Genomic DNA, 18,320 nt, shown 5'->3' with positions numbered 1-18,320 from the left:
TGCCGACCCCTGTGCTAACCACCAGAGGTGGGACAAAGTCATTGTTATGCAAGTCCAAGTCGAGTCGCAAGTCATCAAATTCATGACTCGAGTCTGACTCGAGTCCAAGTCACATGACTCGAGTCCACACCTCTGCTAACCACTCTTGTCACTGTTCCACACACACACAATAACAACCGTCCACCACTAAGTGGTGGTGACGTCACCACGGTGCTTGTGCCGTGCTCGTTGCACTTTGCACAAAGACAAAGATCACCCATATAGCCTGTAATAAACTGTTGGGGCAAATACTGTCAGCGAGCACATATCAGTCCCTCCAGAAAAACGCGGAGTTTTTTGGTGATTGTTGCGGGCAAAAATCGTTGATTATGCGGCACGTTTTCTTAAAAAATGCGATGGAATAAGCGGGATATTTATGCAATTTTATGCGATTAAATTGCGGGAACTTGCAAAAATTGCGGGAACTTGCAAAAACTGCGGTTTGATGAAAAAGAGAAAAAAAAGTGATTCCCCCAACACCCTATTCACTAGGCTACTACTTTAATGTAAAGAGTCATTTCTTATTACTTCCTATGATAAGCAAGCATACTACATCACAGAAAGTGCTGGGAATATTTAAGTTCCCATCTTGCTTTATTTCAGACCTTAACAAACAGATGGCTCAAACTTACAAAACATTGAGTCGAACAAGTTCTGTAGCTTTATAAAATGAATATGCTACAACTTCTGTAAAAATGAATAAATAAAATATACAAAACAGACATCTTCTGTTAAAATAAGTGTTTTCAGTGCACAGTAACGTAAGCAATACAGTAACAGTACAGTCTTACAGTAATGTAAATTTACATACTACTAACAAAAAAGTGCAATCTTACAACTGTAAAGTTGCATAAACTCTTCATCATGGTTTCATTGACATCGCGAGGTTTGCAGCTTTTCAATGATGTCGCGTAATGAGTGACGTCACTTCATAACGTTCCCATGGCAACAGGGGAAATGGCTGCGCTTGTGTGAAGTAAACGCAACATTTTTGAACTTTCTGCTAAGATATATGTGACTTTTTGCAACGAAAATGCGGGGATTATGAAATCATGCAAGCCCGCATATTTTGCGCGCGGAAATCTGCAATTTATGCGGCGAAAGTGCGGCGTATTTGAAAAAACGCGCCCCCCGCATAAATATGCGGACTTTGGCTGATTTTGCGTGGAATCTTGCGATCGCATAATCGCGTTTTTCTGGAGGGACTGACATATGAAGGCCGGCACGGCACGAGGGGGTGGCTTCCAACACCACGCCCGGCCGCCTTTGTCTCCCCAGTGGCGATGTTTACACACCGCACCAGGTACTCATTTGAGGCTGAGTCGACCTATTGGAGGCCCAGGACCGGTTCAGATAACCGTCACTGGTGTTGGCCGTGAGCGGGAATTGAACTCGGCTCGCTGGGTTTGTAGCGCAGCGCGCTAACCGCTACACTACCGCTCCCCACATGCACACACAACCAGGGGCGGTTTATTCATTAGGGCGATTGGGTGACGCACCACCAAATGTCATTCAACCACAGAGTCACGCTAGCCGTCACTGTGCCTCTGGATATAGTCCAATCAGCGTCATGTCACGTACTGTGGAGTACGGCCTCTTTTTGGGCGATTTCACTCCGGCTGAGAATCGCACCGAGTGGCCCCATAGACTTACATTCAAAGATGTATTTTTTCGAACGGGGGGGCGCTGCAATGCATTATCTATGGCTTCCGGGAGGGCTCGCACTAACGTGCTTACATCATCATACGTAAGCACGTTTCATCCAACAATATAATTTGTCGCCACCTAGTGGAATCTTTAATAAAGAAACTTGAGTGGATTGTATTAATAGTGAGTATAGAAACAAACAAGATGTATTGTAAGAGTCAGTTTATTTTTCATTAATATTAAAGAAGTGAAGTTGCCTTTACATGCTTAAGCTGTTAATTTATCCATTGCATGGGTGAACCTTATCCTTATCAATCATCCAGACATTTGCCCCCCCTGAGAGATTTTGCAGGAGCCGCCACTGCACACAACAAAGACAAAGATCCCCTGTATAGCCTTAACAGACTGTAGGGGCAAGTGCTGTTAGCGAGCACCTATGAAGGCCGGGAAGGTACACGAGGGGGTGGGTGGCCAGCACCATGCCCGACCGCCTTTGTCTCCCTAGTGGCAATGTTTACACACCGCACCAGGTACTCATTTGAGGCTGAGTCGACCTAGGGGAGGCCCGGGACCGGTTCAGATAATTGTCACTGATGTTGGCAGTGAGCGGGAATCAAACCCGTGTCGCTGGGTTCATAGCGCAGCGCGCTAACCGCTACACTACCGCTCCCCACATGCACACACACACACATGAATACACACACACACATCAAAACACACTAAGGCATGCGTAGCCGGTAAATATAATGTAAAAAAACAGACTTCAATCACTTCTTATGTCACCACAAGACAACAAGCAGTGAACTGGCGCAGAGAGTGAGAACTTGTGTTCGTGGAGGCGTACAGATTATATTATTAAAATCTAATTTGGTGAGAGCACAGTGGCCTTGGAAGAGCTTCGTAGAGGTCACCGCGTGCAACCCTATCCTCGTTTCTCAAAACAAAAAGACATCGGTTCTGAAAGCAAAACATCCTCCAACATTTTTGTTGACTTTCTGCATTGCATTCTGAAGACGCCCTTGATAGTCCATTGCTCAACGCAGCTGGCAGACTGTCCGCGTACGCAAGAGCGCTCTTTTGTCCGCAACCAGTGCGACCCATTTATAGGTGCCGGCTGATTTGTAACGGGCCCGCTCACTCGCCGCTAAACGAGCGACTGAAGATTGCGATAGCGATGGCTTCCGTACAAATCTTTGCAGGGGAAAGAGAGAAGGAAGGTGGTGGCGGTGGCAACAATTCACAACTCAATCTTACCCCCCAACCCCCCCTCCCGGGTCTATATAACGCCGTGCCTCGCAGCCGGTTTTCTCTCTCACCTGAAGACGGTCGCTTGCGTTGCGATCGGAACGTCGCGATCTATTATTGTGTCTACCTACGTGACTTTACCGAAAGAACCCAAGAGTATTTACAACTTGCATCGCGAATTTCCGTGACGCAGGTTCGGTTCCAAATGTTTAAATGAAAAGAGAGCAAAAACTGCAAGGTGCGGGAGAATGTGTGTCGAGCACACACCATTCCTTGCTTAATAGACCTCAGCGACAATCGATGCTCGTATATTCTCTCCCTATTATTTTAGCGGGGTGTCTGTAAACGGATCAACCCGGTGTATTGGTTGCGTCACCTTCGCCGAAGACACGGCAAGGGCAAATTCACCTCACCTATCCTCCCCTAGTTATGGCTCGAGAACCTCTGGTGAGAGAGTGGGCCGAGTGGTGGGTGACTGCATGAGCCATGAGCTGCTTTGGAGCAGGGAGCTCGAGGAGATATTGAATGGATTAATACTGGTAGGAACCTCCTGGTTACACCAGCCCACAGGGGATTATTGTGTCCGTCCGTCCTGCATCAAAAAATGGGAGGGGCTGGGCTGGGTGGAGAGGGGAGGGTGGGGAGGGGCTGGGTGGGGAGGGTGGGGCTGGGTGGGGGGTGGGAGGGGTGGGGCTAGGTGGGGAGGGGAGGGGCTGCTCACCCCGTGGTGCCCTTATAAAACTCAACGTTCAACCTACTCACGGCGGCTTGTGCCCGCCCTCACAGTCGGGCATATTTGCGGAATACACCACGCCGCCGTTGACCCTGGCCATTGACCGAGCAACCCAACGTTCCTACCAGCTCCCTCCGCAGGAATGTATTGGTAAAGTGCATGCACCCTGCTGTGTTTTACTGTAGATACACTGACAATGCATCTTCTCCTTCGTATACATCCGTCTCTCCACTTAAAAATAACAAGTGCGTTTTTTTTTAAATTGCGTAAACCGTGATCCCCACGGCCGTCTCGGAGCACATGTCACTTCACAAGCAGCATTGATCCCAATACCGCACGAGCAAAACTAGATAACAATGCGCTTGGAGAATTCGGCTGCTACAAATGTCGACGTTGTAAGAAGCCGCTTCGTTGAGCGCTCACTTGTGGCACGGTCGCTTCTGAAAAAGAGCTACCGTAGCACAGTGGGCTTTACCTGGCAAAAAAAAAAAGTTCGTAGTTTTAGTTTAATATCTGGACCGGTTTCGACATGCAGTGTCTCATCAGCGAAGTCAGGCTCGCTTGCCTCACCTCAGCTGGTCGATGCCGGATGCAACTCTCGTCACGAGTGACGAAGTCAATCCCCTTTGCATTACCTTCGAATTTCCTTTGCAAACACTGCCTGCGCATTTGCGTGGGAGCCACGCCCGGGGTGGAGAAGGAGGGGGGGAGACGTCACAAGGCACGAACCGCACTTGTTGACGTCATCGGCTTTCGGGATGATGACGTCATGCCTACACGTTGGCTTTAAATCGGTGTGGGTCTTTAACCTTTACCGCAGCTTTGCAGCTCCTTTAGTTCTTAGAAAGGGCATCTTGCACCCCCAGGGGGTGCGTGCACCCCAGGTTAAGAACCAATGCTTTAAATCAATGCATAACCCACGTTCCAATTGCTTTATATTGGACGTTGTTCTTTTCTTCTTCTGAATTTCGGAGGCAAAAATGACAATTCATAAAGGCGACACGTTTTGGAGATTCAGTGCGTGTCGTATACTTGCACATTGTATGCATAAACATGTTATACACATACACTGTAAATTGAAAACCAATTTCTTAAGAAATACTTGTGCTGAGTTTGTTGTCCTTCCTGATCACGGTTGGCTACGTACGGTGTGAAAGAAGTTCAACATACGTACATGCAGACATAAACGGATATTTGGAGTGGAACAATTTCACAATTGCCTACTCATAGTAAAAATGAAAGTTTCGATTTAATTAAGCAGGCAATCTACAACTTTCTACCAATTTAGACAACTCTATATCGTGTTCCATACAACAACCACCTTGTGTCTGCGTGAGTGCATGATATATGCCTGCCGTTACTGAGCCGTGTTTAATATGCAAATCGGTCACTTTTGTTGAACTTAGTGCATGACAACTATGAATCGTGATGCCAGAAGCGTAAAGGAAAATTATTTACAATCGCATTCTGCTGCGGTGTCACGGTGAGTGCAGAGGTCACCGATTCGATGTCGTCAGCGCAGGAAATTGGAACAATAGGGGCAAGTTCTTCAATCCATCCAACAGCATGAATGAGTATGACGTCAGTCAATCCGCAGGTCACGTGTGGTGGGGTAAAGTGTAGGTAACTCCCGCCTACGGAGGGGGATTCCTAAAGCTCGCTCTCGCCGAGGCCCTTCCATCAGCGGCAGTGTGAGCAAGCAATTGCAGGGCCGCGCCTTTACCAATTATTACCTACGATTAGCAAGCAACGCTTGGACGTATTGGCGGGTACACCGGTGCAGGATAACACACCAGGTCCTCATAACACCGTCTGAAATCAAACGTGAACTGACGTTCGTCTCCCGGCTGCTTCGACATCACGAAGACTGATGTTGACGCACCGCCACCCCGCAAGATTTTCTGACGGAGGTTGCGAAACGCTGGGGAAATACATAATTTTATCAAAAAATGTGCTTTTCCTGTTGTTTATATACCGCGCACCACCGGTGTACCGTCAGTACGTTCATTTGTCTGACGGTGAATGTTAGGTTGGCGCTGCCTGAAGCAGCAGCAGCACTGTTTCTGCCGGTTGTCAACTAAAACACTGGCTAGGCAGACAAACTTGGCGGACCCCGCGAAGTAAGCGACCGACACACAGCTGACGTTACGCGTACACCACACCGGACGGACGGTGCCCGTACGCTCTCTCTCTTTCTCTCTCCTTCGGTTGTCCAACAACGCCGCTTAAGAATCAGAAGCGAGAGAGCGTGGGGGGACGACGGCCACCGTGGCCACTCACTCGGCCACTCGGTCACTCTGCGTCCCAGCGCCCCCGGCTCTCCACGGCCACTCGGGAGCGTCGTTGATCATCACCCCCCCTTCCCGCCCCTGCCACCACCACCGCCGCCGTCTTCTCGCCGCTCCGCCACGGATTTTCGCAACGCAAAACCAATTTCGCAAAAGCACTAATTTCCCCTGCTCTGTGCGCTGCGGATAACGTTACGGCAGCCGAAGGTCAAGTGTGCAGAGAATCGGAGGCCCCTGGTGCAAGAGGAATGAATGAACTAGAGTGCATCGTAATTGGATTCTCTCTGACAAAGACGGCGCTCTAAGGGTGGAATGATATTCCCCCCCCTCACCCCACCCACCCCACTGAAATGAATTGTCGCTATATTTAGGGTCGCGATTCGATTAAAGAATATATTTGTTTTAAGTGCAACGAACAGAGCAGCCTCTAGCGAGCTTTAAGTGAATCCACTTTGTACAACACAAAGATCCCCCGAGCCGCGTTTAAGAGTCAGTGGGGCAAGTGCTGTTAGTAAGCAACTATGAAGGCCGACACGGCGAACGAGGGGATGCTGTTGCCAGGATCACACCCGGCCACCTTGGGCTTCCCTGTGATGATGATGTTTACATACCGCACCAGGTACTAATTTTAAAGGGGTTCTTCCAGGGACCGGTTCAAATATCATTCGTCGTTGATGTTAGCCGTGGCCAGGAATCAAACCCAGCTCACCAGGTTTGTAAGCGCAATGCACTAACCACCACACCACCGATGCGATATCCATGTCTCAACGCATCATTGCGACCTTCGTCCACATTAACATTGAAATTGAGGATTTTCTTTTAGCAACTGTCCAATAGTCACCGTAAAAGCATTCAATACAGGTTCGCCGAAATCACACGCGCGCGCCAGTAAACAACTCCATCCGTGTGGCATTGCCCGCAGGCTTCGGGGAATTGCCCGCCGTTTTTCAAGTGCAAACTAAAGCAATCTATCAGCGGCGCCAGCAAACGAATGTAAAATAGCAACCACCCTTCTTCTCCCCTCATTCCCTATCCCCCCCCCACCCCGTCCCTACGTTTCGTGGGGTCGGCGCCCACGGCCCTGCCAGGTCGCTTCTAGCGATGGGAGCGCGGTAATTAAAAGGACATCCTGGAAAGTGGCCCTCCTCCAGCCGCGCCCTGGCGCGCGCAAGACGGAGTTCCCAAGCCGGACACGGGGAAAACACAAGATGCCCCCTTGTAGTCCGTTTATAAACCCCCCCCCCCTCCCTCCGTGTGAAAACGTTGAATGCTGAGCCATGCTAAGTAATCTGGAAGAAAAGAGAGAAAAGTATTGAAGGAAGTTTATAAATCTAGTGCAGAGTTTATGTCCGGCCAGGGGTAGTGTTTTGTGGGTGGTGGTGGGGGTAGGGGGTGCGGGAACCCACAGCCTGTGTTGGTCTGCATGTCCGTGTGTGAACGCTACGTCTTGCCAGTGGTACCGAGAGCAGTGGCAAATCAGGAAGCAGCAGAATTGCACAATCATCGTCATTATTCGCAGCCACGATCAATCCACTGCTGAGTTAAGGCTTCCCAAAACTGTGGCATAACTACAATCCCACGTGTGTGTGGCTCGCTACGACGCCACGTGCCGAATGTCACACGTGGCAGATTTTTGTGACATTACAAGTTTTTGTGGGTCCCTTTGATCTTTTTTTCTCTCATCGATATGCCTTTTTTGTTACTTCCCGCTGCACCGTACCGGCTCACGTGCGATCGGCTGAAATTTGACCGCACGTGCAGGCAAAGCGCTCGTGTTGTTTTGCCACCCACGTGTGTGAAAACACCGGTGCTTATAACGGCCGCTGCTGCAGGCGGGTCCAGGCATAATAATAATCCATCCATTCTCAATTTACAAAAAGATGAAGGCTTCCCCGCATTGTGGCAGACATGAAGTTTGTTATGACCATATAAACTACATAAACGATTTAAAATTTCCCAGGTAAGACCTACTGAATTATATAGGTCTTTTTCAGAAGCGACCTGGCCCACAAATGATAGCTGAACAAAGTAGTTTATCATGTGGAAATGTATAGCAGCCAAATACTCTAAACACGTGTTTCTAAATGTGAAGGGAAAAACTGGAGGACCCAGAGAAAAATCCACGCGACCATGGGGAGAGGGACATGCAAACTCCAAATACACAGGTCTCAGAGCCGGTGCCGAACCCACGACCTCATACATATCCGGCGAGGTAGTTAACATCTCGCCACCATGGCGAGATTTTAACTCACGCTGATGCTTGCCAAAGCTTGGGATCAAACTCGGGTTGCCTGGCTCGTGGCACAGTTGCGTTAACCACTGTACCACTGCTCACCCATCACCGTGGTAGGAACAGTGATTTTGTTGATGGGAGCCTCGCCGTCTGCACAGAGAATGCGCCCTGGTGCGGTTGAAGGGGCTGTCGACAATCAGCCGCTGCCGTATTTGCTCAACCCTTACCGGGAGGTGAGTGGGAAGGGCTAGGTGTGAGCAACCAGTGAAGGAGTCTCATCGCGGATATCTCGCTCCCGAGATAATGAAACATCGATCTCGGCGCGCCAGTGCAAGGACCCTGTCGCAGACAGACGCTCGGGATCCAAGCTGCTGCCGCCACCTCGTTTCAGAAACAACGGGTCAAAACGCGGGCCGCCCCCCTCCCTCTCTCTATCTCTCTCTATTCCCTTTCAATCCATTCCCATTATTACACGGCATTCTGCAAATTCCAAAAATGCCATGCGAAATGTCGTCGAGAGCGTCACGTTAACGCTTAAGCTAAAGGTGATGCAAAGCGTTGATGTTCAGCAGCCACTCGACTCGGTAAATGTTACAAACAACTTTTTTTTTACCAGGTAAGGTTAACTGAGCTATATCACTCTTTTCAGAAGCGACCTGGCCACAAATGAATGCTAAACAAAGTGGCTTATTAAGTGGAAATTTACGACAGCTAAATACTCTAAAAGCATGTTTATAAATGTGGATGGAAAAACCGGAGGACTCGGAGAAAAATCCACACGCTATAGGGAGATAGACATGCAACACGCAAACTCCAAATACATCGGTGTCAGGGTCGGGATCGAACCAACGACCAGCTGTATACCAGGGGAGGTAGCTAACATCTCGCTCTAATCGTCACCTACAACTTACCTGGTTAAATAATCAATAGTGTAAACAGTAGTCAATAGTAGGTGGTGGGAACGTTTAATTAATATTTTAATTCCACAATCAACATGAAATTGTGTCAGGATTGTGGCCTTGATCTTTTACCCGCAAGTATTTCTGGGAAAGTCTTACTCGTAAAAACCTGCTCAGCTGTCGTGATAACTCGAGTTGCTTAGAAAACCACGGCAACGCCACAAACTGCCGAGTTGCCATGTTCGAGCAACCCCCTGACTGACACAATAAGAATAATAATGAATTTCCTACAGCACCGTAACATGGCAATCCATTGCATGAGAGAGGCCTTAAACCAGCAGTGGATTAACTCAGGGCTGAATTTAAATTTTATATTTTCAGTAGAGTAATACCCGGGTTTATGTCGGGGATATGTTCCTGAAACGTGCGACGACGAATATCGAAACGACGTCAAAGTGATTTACAGGGTAGTAGGTGGAGGAGGCGACGGATCCGAGAGAGGACGGACGACGCTGTCAGCGACGTAAGTGTGGGTTGAGGTGACGCAAATCAGTTAGCGGTGTTAATAAAGTGACGGCGAATTTACGAAACGACATAAAAGGGGGAGACGTAAATCGGGATAGTTCTGTACATACATTCATAAACGTGGGTTTATAAAATCATAATTCTTCTTTCTTTTTTATCATAACCAAGGACGTTGGCAGGTTTTGATAAATACGCGTGAGGCACAATGCAGGGCTGCTGGCCACTTAGATCAAAAGACATGGGAGGTTCAATTCATATGTCGTCTGCACGCCCACTAACCCTGGGGAACAAACTGCAAAAAAATGCCCCTTTCCCCACGTTGGAGGCCACGTGAACAGCATTTCAAATAAGCAATCGATAGAGCCACTTACAAGCAGGTAATCCAAATTAGACAATATCGCTTTCCAAAAGGGACTCTTGGGGTCAAAGCAGGATAACAGTAATTGTGGTCACAGTCACAATGTATTTACTTTAACATGGACGGTAAAAAGCATTTAAAAAATCATGCAAGTGAATTGCTCCCACCAAAATTTTACTCGTGACAAAAAGGAAGAATAAAAACGATCTTGTCGTATGAATAACAGCAGAAACCCAACGCATTCGTCAATGACACTGCCTTAAAAAAATTGTCTATACAAAAGATCACGTTTCAGGCAGTGGCTCTCCTTCACAAGTTGTATTATCCTATGAACAGATCGTTCCACGCCAGTATGGGCCGGCGTAAAAAACAACACGAAAATAATCTCTAAAATAGAAGATGCTTTTTTTCCCCCCAAAGGCGCGCTCCATATACTTATATATTTTTTTTTACTTCTTAAACCGAGCGGCATTTGGGCTGACACACTCGCATCACGCGTTCGAGCAAAGGGCCACGATTTAAGCAGGAACTTCTGCATTCAAGGCCCGTGTGAGTTAGAGAACAAGCGGCGTTGCTCTACCCAACAGATATGTCACCGCGTAATAAATGGGAGCTTCAATCTTGACTTAGAGTTTCTGACTGCAGGAATTCATATTCTTTGGGTCTTTCGGTAAAGTCACGTAGATATATTTTTTTTTACAATTTAGACAAGACTCTCTCGAAATCACACTTAAAATTCACAGAAAACATGTCTACATCTGATTGGGAATATGTAGACAACACGACAGCCTCTTCAGCCGCCTCAATGTCGGCTAAATCCAAAGATAACCTGATTTCCAAGTTCAATCTCCTTTCCAAGAAGAAGCCAGATCCACACGTTAAAAAGTTAGACGTAACAGTTCAATTTCTGACAGCCTAAAATCGGTTCTAGCTAAAAGGTTGAATTTCAGTCACCCCTAAACACATCCCAGTTGATTATATCGTTGTCCAGGTCGACGTAGCCCTTAAATGTTTGGGACACATTCCTGCAGACATGGCAAGATCGGAAATCGCTGCAATCCTCAAAAACGCTAAGACACCTATTAACAAAATCAGTAATGATGAGCGCTTTGAGCTTTCTCAATTAAAAAAGAGTGATGACAGTCATCCTCTCAGCTGACAAGGGCAATGCCACTGTCATCATGGACAAAACCACATACAATAACAAAATGCAGGACCTACTTAATGATGGCAGCTATACCAAAATCAATAGAGATCCCACCAACCGCCTGGTTACAAAAACCAACAATATCATCACTAATTCGACATCTTTAATCGAACCAACCAAGCGATTTTCCTTAAAACCCTCAACTGATAGACCACCCAAATTGTATGGCTTACCTAAAATTCATGAAGAAGGTACACGACTTCGTCCTATCGTCTCCACCATTGACTCACTCACCTACAAACTGGCCCAATTTCTGTCTGAGACCTTACAACCATTCACTGGTCAGACCACCTCCGCTGTACTTAACTCACTTGATATCGTTAATTAAGGACATCTCACTATCTCCAGGTGATTTGCTCGTTAGTTTCGATGTGGTCTCTTTGTTTACCAAAGTTCTTGTGCCTAACACCATTGCAATCATTGAAGATTTGGTCCAACAAGGACTGAATGCTGATGTACCGGCCCTGGTGAGACACTGCCTCACCAACACTTACTTCACCTGGAATGGAACATTCTACAAACAAGTTGAAGGTACCCCAATATGTTCTCCCTTATCTCCAGTTGTAGCCAATGTTTTCTTGGAAATGTTTGAGACAGATGCCATCCAGGCATCCACTCTATGTCCGTCTTTGTAGAAGAGGTACTTAGATGACACATTCGTCATCTGGTCAAATGGCCTACCAACTCTGAACCAATTCCTCAACCACATCAATTCCATACACCCAGCCATCAAATTCACCATGGAGGTGGAAAAGGATGGCAAGTTACCATTCTTGGATGTTTTAATCGAAAAGAGACCAGATGGCTCAATGGGACACTGTCTCCAGGAAAGCCACCCACATGGATGCCTACCTAAAACCTGACTCCCACCACCATCCATCCCAGAAGAATTCCCTCATCAAAACTCTACACCATAGAGCTCAATGTATTTCCGACCATCACCACCTAGCCAGTGAGCCCTCAAGATGAATGGATATTCAGACAACACAATCCGTAAAGCTATCACCCCAACCGTTGGGAAAGAACCATCTAAGGACCAAATCAAAACCATCACCTTGCCATACATAGCAGGGGTCACCAAAAATATTTACAAAATCATGAGCAAACACAAGATCAAGGTTCGCTTTAACACAGTACATAAAATCCGTAATTTTATCCCACCTGTGAAGGATGTGATTCCTGACATGCAATTCCCTGGCGTCTACAAACTAAGCTGTGTCTGCAGCAGTTGTTACATTGAGGAAACTAAGCGACATGTCTCGGACCGTGTTCATGAATATAAAGCAGATCTGAAACACGGTAGGACCAATACCTCAGCCGTGGCTGATCATTGTTTTAGTGCGGTGGGCTCACAGGAAATTGATTTCTCCAAGACGAAGGTACTCTGCAAACCCACTGGCAATCAACAAAGGTTCGTTCATGAAGCCATCCAGATATATAGAGACAGACACACTTTCAACCGAGAAGATGGGTACAAACTGAGCAATCATTGGAAGGACGTTATTAATCATTGCAAACCTTTAAAACAGCAGCTTTCCCCCTCTTTTTTCTCCTGATGACGATTGCTTGTGTTGCGATCAAAACGTCGTGATATTTTTATTATTTTTTATTCACTTTATTTTATTTTTTTGTTATTATATTGTCTATCTACGTGACTTTACCGAAAGACCCAATGAATATGAATGAGAGCTTCCCATGAAGCACTCTCCTAAATGGTTTTTGCATAAAGGACACCACAGGATAGCTCCACAAACACATGTACGGCAACTCGGGGTGCATTTTAAGAATAAAATGAGAATGGAAATTGCTTCGAGACCCCTTGTCAAAAACAAGACAAATTTACATCACACCGTGGCGCCCACCGTATCAATCAGCTGAGACAATCTATTGCTGCAGACATATTTTTGGCTTGTACGGCTCGGTTTTGCAAAATAAAATTGAATTACAGTTCAAGGGCGCACATTTACAGACCACGAGCTGCAATAAATGATAGAAGTCAGTTGGTGGACATCAAACGTGACTTCTAACGCAGCTGTGAGGAGCAGTAGCAGCAGTGATGAGCAGCGCTGACATTACCGCTCACGCATCAATTTGCACCATTTGCGCAGCCAACCTGAAATTAATAACTTGCATTTTTTTCTCCGTGCGTTTTGCTCCAAAGCTGCCAACAGTGATGCATGCAAATGTGTGCATGCGTCTGTTTGAATGTGTGCGTGTGTGCATGTGAATGAACGCGCACGAGGACTTACAGGTTTGTACAAGCGTGTTACACAGGCATGCTCTTTGGTTATTTCGGTAATGTCACGCAGGTGCGGGCTCGTCATGCGCGCGGAAATTCTCGTGCGTGTGCGAATGCCCGTTCGGTGCATTTGGCGCGCACGCTTAGTGTTCGCGTGCGTGCGTGAGGGCGCACACGGGCACGCGGTGCGCTCACGCGCGCGGTACCTTCTGCAGGAAGATGACGAGGCGCGGGATCATGGCGGTGCGCGCCTCCTCCAGCATGAAGAGCGACCGCGGCGTGCGGATGAAGATCTTGGTGCGCCCGTAGGCCACGTCCTTCTGCATGCCGTGCTGCTCCACGATCTTCTCTGCCGCGTCGCGGTCCGACGGCAGCATGTGGTTGGGCCAGGTGAAGGCGCACGTCATCTTGTACCTCCGAATCAGAATCAGGATGTTTGTTTATACTGGAGGAATCCGATGAGCTATAAAGCTCTTTCTCACGGAATGGCCAGTCGGGGCGGGTAAGAACGTTACAACAACAAACAATACAAAAACACGATCGTACAAGAAAGGTATTAACTTATTTTTCAGAAGCAACCTGGCCACAAGTGATAGCTCAACAGAGTGGCCTTATCAATTGATCCTTATGGCGGTACCCCGGGGTACCAAGTAAAACAAAATGGGCCGAGGAAATTAAATATTTTATTTCTGGGACACTATTTTTTCCAGGGGTGTTACTTAACTCCACGACTGGGGTACCAATCAATCCGAAATCAGTGCTACTCCGCAATGTCGAAACACAGCGAGGACGATTGCGCTGAAACCCTGAACGCTCGTATGCACCGTAGTGCATCATGTACAGCTCGTCGAGATGAGTCGATTGCCGCATCGCCGACCATCAACAGACGAAAGATGACTGCATCGCGGAGATTATGCGAGAGCCGGGGTACTATGGTACCCCGGGGTACCATAGCTATAAGGTTCATTTGGACATTCATAGCAGGCCCAGCGTCCCGCCCTGACCTGCCCCGCCTCGTGGTAACTGTCCGCGCTCCCTGCACGTGGCATTCGCTGCACTACCACAGCGCGGGGACGTCTCACGTCCCGCGGACCGTCTGTCGTGTGGCGGTCGTTTCACGGTCGGAGCTGACGGTGCTCGTCGGCTTTGCGCCTCCGATTAGCACGACTGGCATCATACATTTTCAAATTTGCCGATTCAAAGTTCAAAAGTTCAAAGTTAATTTATTAGGTATAGCCCTGTGAGCCATTCGGCTCTTGAATCGGGTGCAACCGCTACAAACAAAAAACAAAAACATGAACAAGAAAACATCTTAAAGTGTGCAAACAGAAAATCCAAGAAAAGACAGCAAAATATTGCAGAAAAAATCACCGTACACCAACACTGTGTGCAAAAATCCCAGTGGGATGCAAGTCAAACAACAACAACCACAAGACAACTTAGGCCATCAGTCTAACTCTGTACTACAACAAACAAACATGGCCAAACCAAAAAACTTTTCGAAAATTTCAGGACCGTGACGCAGGAACACACGTGGCCTACTCTTTTAGAAATAGCGCCAGGGCTCCCCTACTCCTACTCCCCCCTCACTCTATCCCCTTAATTTCTTCCTCCCTCATCCTCCCTTCGCCACAAAAAAATAGTGCGGACACCACGATGGCGGTCCCCACTGGGATGGGGCAGCGAGCCCAATCCACTCCCTCCTCTAAACCCAGGAGCACAGAGTTAAGGACTTTATCTCCACGGAGTTTCTGTACCCCTACACCCCCAACCCCTGCGTCCCGGTCCATGCTTTGTATCGGGCTCTTTTTGAAATACAATAACATGGGGAAAATATGTATTTATTTATACAAATGTCGGCGCAGGATCTGTAACCTCCGCTGTAAAGCAGAAGCCGCATATGTCTTTGGTTAATAGACCCGAAAGTATGATTTTCGAACCACGCATTTTATGTTTAATAACAATAAAACTAAAAACGTATACAGTTGGAGTCATTCTCTCAATATACAGGACTGCTGAAAGACGGCCTCCCCATATCTGTGAATGTGACCGCTGACTCAGGGTCTCTCTTCGCCATCTCTCTTGCATCTCATAAATAATGATCAACATGATCTGCATTTATACAGATCATGATAAATATTCTGAGATGCTTGCAGGCTAATTTGTATTTTGAACTCTTCTTCCAAAAGTGCTTCTGTACAGGAATGTTCAGAGATGACTGGACGTCTGTGAAAAAGAGCTTCATAGCTCATCGGATTCCTCCACTCTAAATAAACATTCTGATTGTGAGATATTTCTAATCTTTATCTCGAGTCTACAGCTCTCTCATCTCACCGATCTCTCTCGGTGAGCTCCATCTCTCTCGGTGAGCCATATCTCTCTCGGTGAGCCATATCTCCCTCGGTGGAGCCATATCTCTCTCGGTGAGCCTTGTCTCCCTCGGTGGAGCCAAATTTCTTGGTGAGCCTCATCTCTCTCGGTGAGCCATATCTCTCTCGGTGTAGCCAAATCTCTTGGTGAGCTTCATCTCTCTCAGTGAGCCATATCTCTCGGTGAGCCATATCTCTCTCGGTGAGCCATATCTCTCTCCGTGAGCCTCATCTCTCTTGGTGAGCCATATCTCTCTCGGTGTAGCCAAATCTCTTGGTGAGCCTCATCTCTCTCGGTGAGCCATATTTCTCTCGGTGGAGCCAAATCTCTTGGTGAGCCAGCTGAAGAAGGTTTCCTCAATGAGCACACACTCTGAGCCGCGCTCAAGTGCCAGGTCCCACCTCTGCACGAAGCGTGGGTAGAGCTGCCGGTTGGCGAAGCCAGCGCGCCTCACCCTCACGTTCTCCAGCAGGCCCAGGTAGCCCACCTGTGCGCGACGACGATGACGAGCAGAGGGAGTGGAGGGCGTGGAGGGAGGGAGTGGAGGGAGTGGAGTGGAGGGAGGGGAGTGAGGGAGTGGAGGGAGGGGGGTGAGGGAGGGGAGGGAGGGAGTGGAGGGAGTGGAGTGGGGGGGGTGAGGGAGGGGAGTGAGGGAGGGAGGGAGGGAGTGGAGGGAGGGGAGGGAAGGAGTGGAGGGAGGGGAGTGGAGGGAGGGGAGTGAGGGAGGGAGGGAGGGAGTGGAGGGAGGGGAGGGAAGGAGTGGAGGGAGGGGAGTGGAGGGAGGGGAGTGAGGGAGGGGAGTGAGGGAGGGAGTGGAGGGAGGGGAGTGAGGGAGGGAGGGAGTGGAGGGAGTGTAGGGAGGGGAGTGAGGGAGGGGAGTGAGGGAGGGAGGGAGAGAGTGGAGGGAGGGGAGTGAGGGAGGGGAGGGAGGGAGTGGAGGGAGTGGAGGGAGGGGAGTGAGGGAGGGGAGTGAGGGAGGGGAGGGAGGGGAGTTAGGGGAGGGAGTGGAGGGAGAGAGTGGAGGGCGTGGAAGGACGGAGTGGAGGGAGTGGAGGGAGGGAGGGAGGGAGGTGAGGGAGGGAGTGGAGGGAGGAAGGAAGGGAGGGGAGGGAGGGGAATGAGGGAGGGGAGGGAAGGGAGGGGTGCCCTTTATCCACAATTCCACGCTGCTGGGACAAGGGCCCTTTGCTGCATGGGTTAGCACAGGGTGACTGCGCAACTCGCCGATGCCGGTGGTGACGCCTGTGTGCCCTACGACTCGTGCTGCCTTTCTATGTGGCGTGTGTACCTTCAGGGGTTTCTTCCCACAGCTAAACAAACACACACATGCAATTTAACTGGTATTGGCCAAATATCACAATGCTGAAAGATTACCTGAATTACTCAAGTTGGGATTACACATATAGCAACATCAACCCCCAGCTGGGCAATACCTGGCAAGACCTCTACTAAATAATAGTTTCGAGACCCAGCGAGTCTCTCCTCAGTAAACACGCATAATCATGAGTAATAATGAACAACGTTCGCGCAGTCGGATGCATCGCTGCTACCGGGGCCGACCTCACCTGGTGCTTGCACCGCTCCTGGTTGAACTGAACCGGGGACTTGATTTCATTGGGCTTCACGCAGCGCACGTAGTACGGCTCCTAAATGCACACAAGGGAATTGGGCGAGAGGTAACAAAAAAATCAAAAATCACAATTTTAATTGTCGGTGATGACGACGTACGCCAACGATGCAATTTTCTTTCGCGAATTCGTACCGACGTGGCCGTAACACCGTGACGGCAATTGGAAATGCAAATGAGAATCGTGGTGAAATGCTTCTGGAGGCACGTGGACTAAATTGTAGGATTGGTGGGTGGATGGGGTAGTAGATGGATGAATGAGTGGGTGGATGGATGGTTGGGTGGAGAGATGGATGGATTGGTGGGTGGGTCGGTGGATAAATTAATTAAAACGATGGGTGGATGGATGGATGAACAAATGGACGGATGAAGATATGGGTGGATGAGTGGGTCAGTAGGCAAGTAGGTGGGTCAGTGGGTTGGTGGGTCAGTGTGTTGCTGTACGAGTGGATAGATGGGGTGGTGGGTGGGAGGATAGATGATGGAAAACGTGAGCGAAAGGGAAGGAGTCAGGGAAAGAGGCGTTGCGGGGTGACACGGGCAGTGAGGCAGCTGGGTGTGTGAGTAATGGGATGGATGAGGGAATGTTTGCCAGGGTTTAAACCTAATTATCTCCGATGATTGGTTTATCCAGCTCACGGACAATATTCGACAACTGCATTTCGGAGCTGTGCTTGGGGGCCTAATGAGTTTATGGATTTCTCAAGTGGAGCGATCGGCAAAATCATTATGGAATTCCATCAGTGAGGCATTTTAAAACGAAAAGCACGATGCTTGATGCACACCGCTGTGGGCAAAATATATAAAATAAAATGAAACCCTTCATATCCTCTAGCACAGAAAGGGGCACACGCAAACGAGATCGTTCGGGGAAAGGTCGAAGAATCTTCATGAGCGATTTGCTAGTTAA

At 48.4% G+C, this 18,320-nt stretch overlaps 1 protein-coding gene across 1 annotated transcript in view; it reads right to left on the bottom strand.

Moving 5' to 3' along the window:
- The window catches only part of MYO1D (myosin ID), a 143,889-nt gene that overhangs the window by 37,599 nt on the left and 87,970 nt on the right, over positions 1-18,320 (bottom strand). The window contains exons 15-17 of the mRNA XM_078596413.1: positions 17,349-17,429; positions 16,185-16,270; positions 13,620-13,827 (exon numbers count right to left, since the gene is read on the bottom strand). Coding sequence (XP_078452539.1) covers positions 13,620-13,827; positions 16,185-16,270; positions 17,349-17,429 — 375 coding nt within the window. The remainder of the gene's footprint in view (positions 1-13,619; positions 13,828-16,184; positions 16,271-17,348; positions 17,430-18,320) is intronic.

The sequence above is a fragment of the Lampetra planeri genome, chromosome 1, assembly GCF_965212315.1.
Source record: "Lampetra planeri chromosome 1, kcLamPlan1.2.h2, whole genome shotgun sequence".
Lineage (NCBI taxonomy): Eukaryota > Metazoa > Chordata > Hyperoartia > Petromyzontiformes > Petromyzontidae > Lampetra > Lampetra planeri.
Note: the sequence above shows the minus strand (reverse complement) of the source record. Positions and strands in the feature narration are given on the sequence as shown.